At 36.1% G+C, this 3257-nt stretch overlaps 1 protein-coding gene across 1 annotated transcript in view; it reads right to left on the bottom strand.

The window, feature by feature from the left end:
• LOC103460908 (uncharacterized) overlaps nucleotides 1–3248 on the bottom strand; it is a gene marked incomplete at its 5' end in the record, with an annotated part of 12621 nt that extends 9373 nt beyond the window's left edge. Inside the window, one exon of the mRNA XM_008403226.2 lies at nucleotides 3225–3248. Coding sequence (XP_008401448.1) covers nucleotides 3225–3248 — 24 coding nt within the window. The remainder of the gene's footprint in view (nucleotides 1–3224) is intronic.
• Nucleotides 3249–3257: the final 9 nt, after the last annotated feature.

Below are 3257 nucleotides of genomic sequence, written 5' to 3'. Positions count from 1 at the left end.
TGTTATAGCCACTAAGCATATTTAAATATGCTGAACTATGTATTAAAACATACTTAAATAATACAATTGTTTATAAATGTAGCTTTGATAGATGTTTGAATATGGTTTCCAGTAACAATAATCGATTAAATGCGCTGATACGTCATTGTGCCTGCTAAACACCTAAACACATAACGCTGAGTGGAGTGTGTGCACATCTATCTAGTTTATATATATATGTATATATATATATATATATATATATATATACCTCAGCGAGTGAAGTGATGTAATTGAAGTGGAATTTCTTAATTTCATTCATAAGTTATTGGAGCCTCAGTCAGTGGTTTGTGTCACTACGGAGAAAAAGTTAGATGCTTTTATCTGCTTTATGTGTGATGGAAGATTCAATTAGGTGAATATTAACTAAACCGCATAAAAATGCGGCTAAATAGTCTATGTTAATATGTTTTAATAGGTAATTTGACAGGTAAAAATTTAATGAGTTTGCAGCACACAGAGAAAAGCTAAAGAGAATGTGATGATCTACTTATTGTAGTTTAAGTAGAGGAATAACAGCTGACTGTTGAGAGAGGAAAGAAATTAAAGTTCAGATCCGTTAGAAACCATCGCAGAGCAATAAATGCTCCAATTAATCACACATGAGACGACAAATATACAATATATAGTTACACTGCTTATGTTAATGGTGTTTTAAAAACCAAACCAGTAAAAACTGAGTTAACATGTCAGATTCCCTCCTCACCTCGTCTTGATGAGAACAGAGAGCAGTTCGCTGGTTTCTGTCCAGACTGTGATCAGCTGACCACTTGGTGCTCAGACAGTTTAACTTTACGCACAGAGAACATCGTGGAGCTCATTATTAATCATTATTTATCATTATTAATCAGACTAAGAACAACATCTGTCAGAGAATCATCTCTGATCTGGACGCTTTAACGGACCAGAGGCTCTGGAGCGTCCAGCAGCTGATCCGCTTCTGCTGGTTTTTCTCCCGCTGAGGGAAGTGATGCGGATCAGGAACCGATCAGAGTTCTGCCGTCTGCTAATCACGTCATTTCCTGAAATGTTACCTGATTTCAAAAACGTTCTAGCAGAGAAATAATAAATGTTTCGTTTGATGACTTCAAATTGGAAATAAAATGATTTTTTTCTTTGACGGACAACAAAGAACTCCAGCACCACCTCTGATCCAAACTAGAACATTGTCGGCCCTCTTCGGTTTTTTCTCTTTTTGTGGAGGATCAATAAATAACTTATTGGTGTTTTACCATCACCACCAGGTATGAAGTGCTTTAGCCTTTGAGTTTCACCACAGCAGCAACTGAAACATCCAGGAGTTTTTATGAGTACAAGTATAAAGGAGGCTGGTATCGCGCCTGATATAAATCTATTTATTTATGTCACATGGACTTATATAAAGTTTTATAACAAAAAAAAAATCATATATTCATTATTGTTTTTCTTCTTTAGATATTAGGTTGGCTTACAATGATTCCAAATAATGTACAGGAATAACCTGGTGCTGTTACATGTCAATCATCAGGGGGGACCACTGGGGGGGGGCAATCAGATGACAGGGGGGGCACTGGCCCCCCCGACTCCCCCTCTGGCTCCGCCACTGAGCGTCGCTCCTTCACCCAGACGTTCTTTCCCTTGGGGAGGCGGGGGGCGCCGATCTATGTTTTCGCATCCACCTGAATAATGTGTAGTTGCGCCACTGTCTATATTAATGCATCAACAAAGGTACTTAATGAAATGTCTGTTTAAAACAGCTGACATTTAAGATTTTGAATGTGTGAATGTTACTCTCTTTTAAAGGGGAATAATGAAAACACACGGACACGATGTTACTGCTTTCGTCTCCAGTGTTGTATTGGAGGAGCAGAAGCGTCGCGTTCCCCTACATCCAATCAGACAAAACCAATCGAGACTCAAACGATTAACAAACTCAAAACTTCAAATCTAAAAACGTTGAACTCTTCAAGAATTATACACAAACATAACCGGAAAAGTAACATTAAAGAAAATACATTTTAAACTTCATTAAACTTAGGCTACATTTTACTGTATCGGTCTGTAGCGCTGAACTTGAAAGACCAAAATAATCGATCACAGATCACTAGATCTCGTTTTACATTTCAGTTATCTAAAATAGTTTTATTACCACCACATGAAGCCAGATCATTTGTTCAAATTGCTCCCCAGATGTGAAAATTTGATTTTAAATCAAATTTATCTGCTCAGTAACATAAAGTCCAGTTTTTATCTGTTTGATGTAACACAGGACTGTGTTAAGTTCCAAAAACTGTGAATAAATGTTTTGCTACATTCCACAATCACTGTGATAATTTCTTATGCATAATGCACTTAAATAAATGTTTAACTCAGTAAAAGTATTGTTGAAATTGCAGATACTTTTCTCAAAAACTATGAGGTTATTCATAATATATTTTGTAAAAGTAAAATGAATTTAATATAAAAATCATTAAGTCCACTTTTATTGGTTCTATTTAATCTTGCAATGAGTTTACATGTGTGGCCCCCTGGAATCAGATTAATCTMTAAACTATTTACTAACTGATTTCTGAAGGAAATTTATTGAACTGCATTTTATTTAGGAGTGCATGAATAAAGGGGACAAATTGCAGAAGTGAGAATTTGATAAAATGTTGAAACCATGAAACCTTTAGCTTCTGGATCATGTAGAATAATGTAATAATTAGTATTTATTGTTCATTCTTCAACAACATGTAGATGAAACACTTTAAAGTTTGTGGCTTAATGTGAGAGTTTAGACGTTAAAGGGGTGTGAAAACTTTTGCGAGGCATAATGAGCATGGYAGTGTATCTGTGATGCTGTGGGCCTTTTCTGTCTAATAACCCTGGTAATAATGCTCTAGTGTCCCATCGTGTCTTTTTCTAGAATCTGCCAGAAAACTAATTTAAATAAAACGTCAAAACACAAAGATGTTATTCTGACCAGCAGCAGCTCCAGCCTCACTGCAGGAAAATCACCTGGTTAATCCAGATAAACAAGTAATAATGTTTTGGGTTTAGTCGTCACTTCTAGGAAACGAAACGGTTTTGGTCACGTGACGCCGTTTCAGAAACAACAGAACAACGAACAGAGTTAAAACCAGCATTAAAGTAGAGTTTATATCAGAGGTTCATCAGATAAACATTATTTATCGTTTATTCTTCATATCTGAGGTAAAACTCACCAGCAGAACCAAACTGGACGAAGATCAGGAAGA

Source organism: Poecilia reticulata, unplaced genomic scaffold, assembly GCF_000633615.1.
Source record: "Poecilia reticulata strain Guanapo unplaced genomic scaffold, Guppy_female_1.0+MT scaffold_336, whole genome shotgun sequence".
Taxonomy (NCBI): Eukaryota; Metazoa; Chordata; class Actinopteri; order Cyprinodontiformes; family Poeciliidae; genus Poecilia; species Poecilia reticulata.
This window is presented reverse-complemented; position numbering and strand designations above follow the sequence as displayed.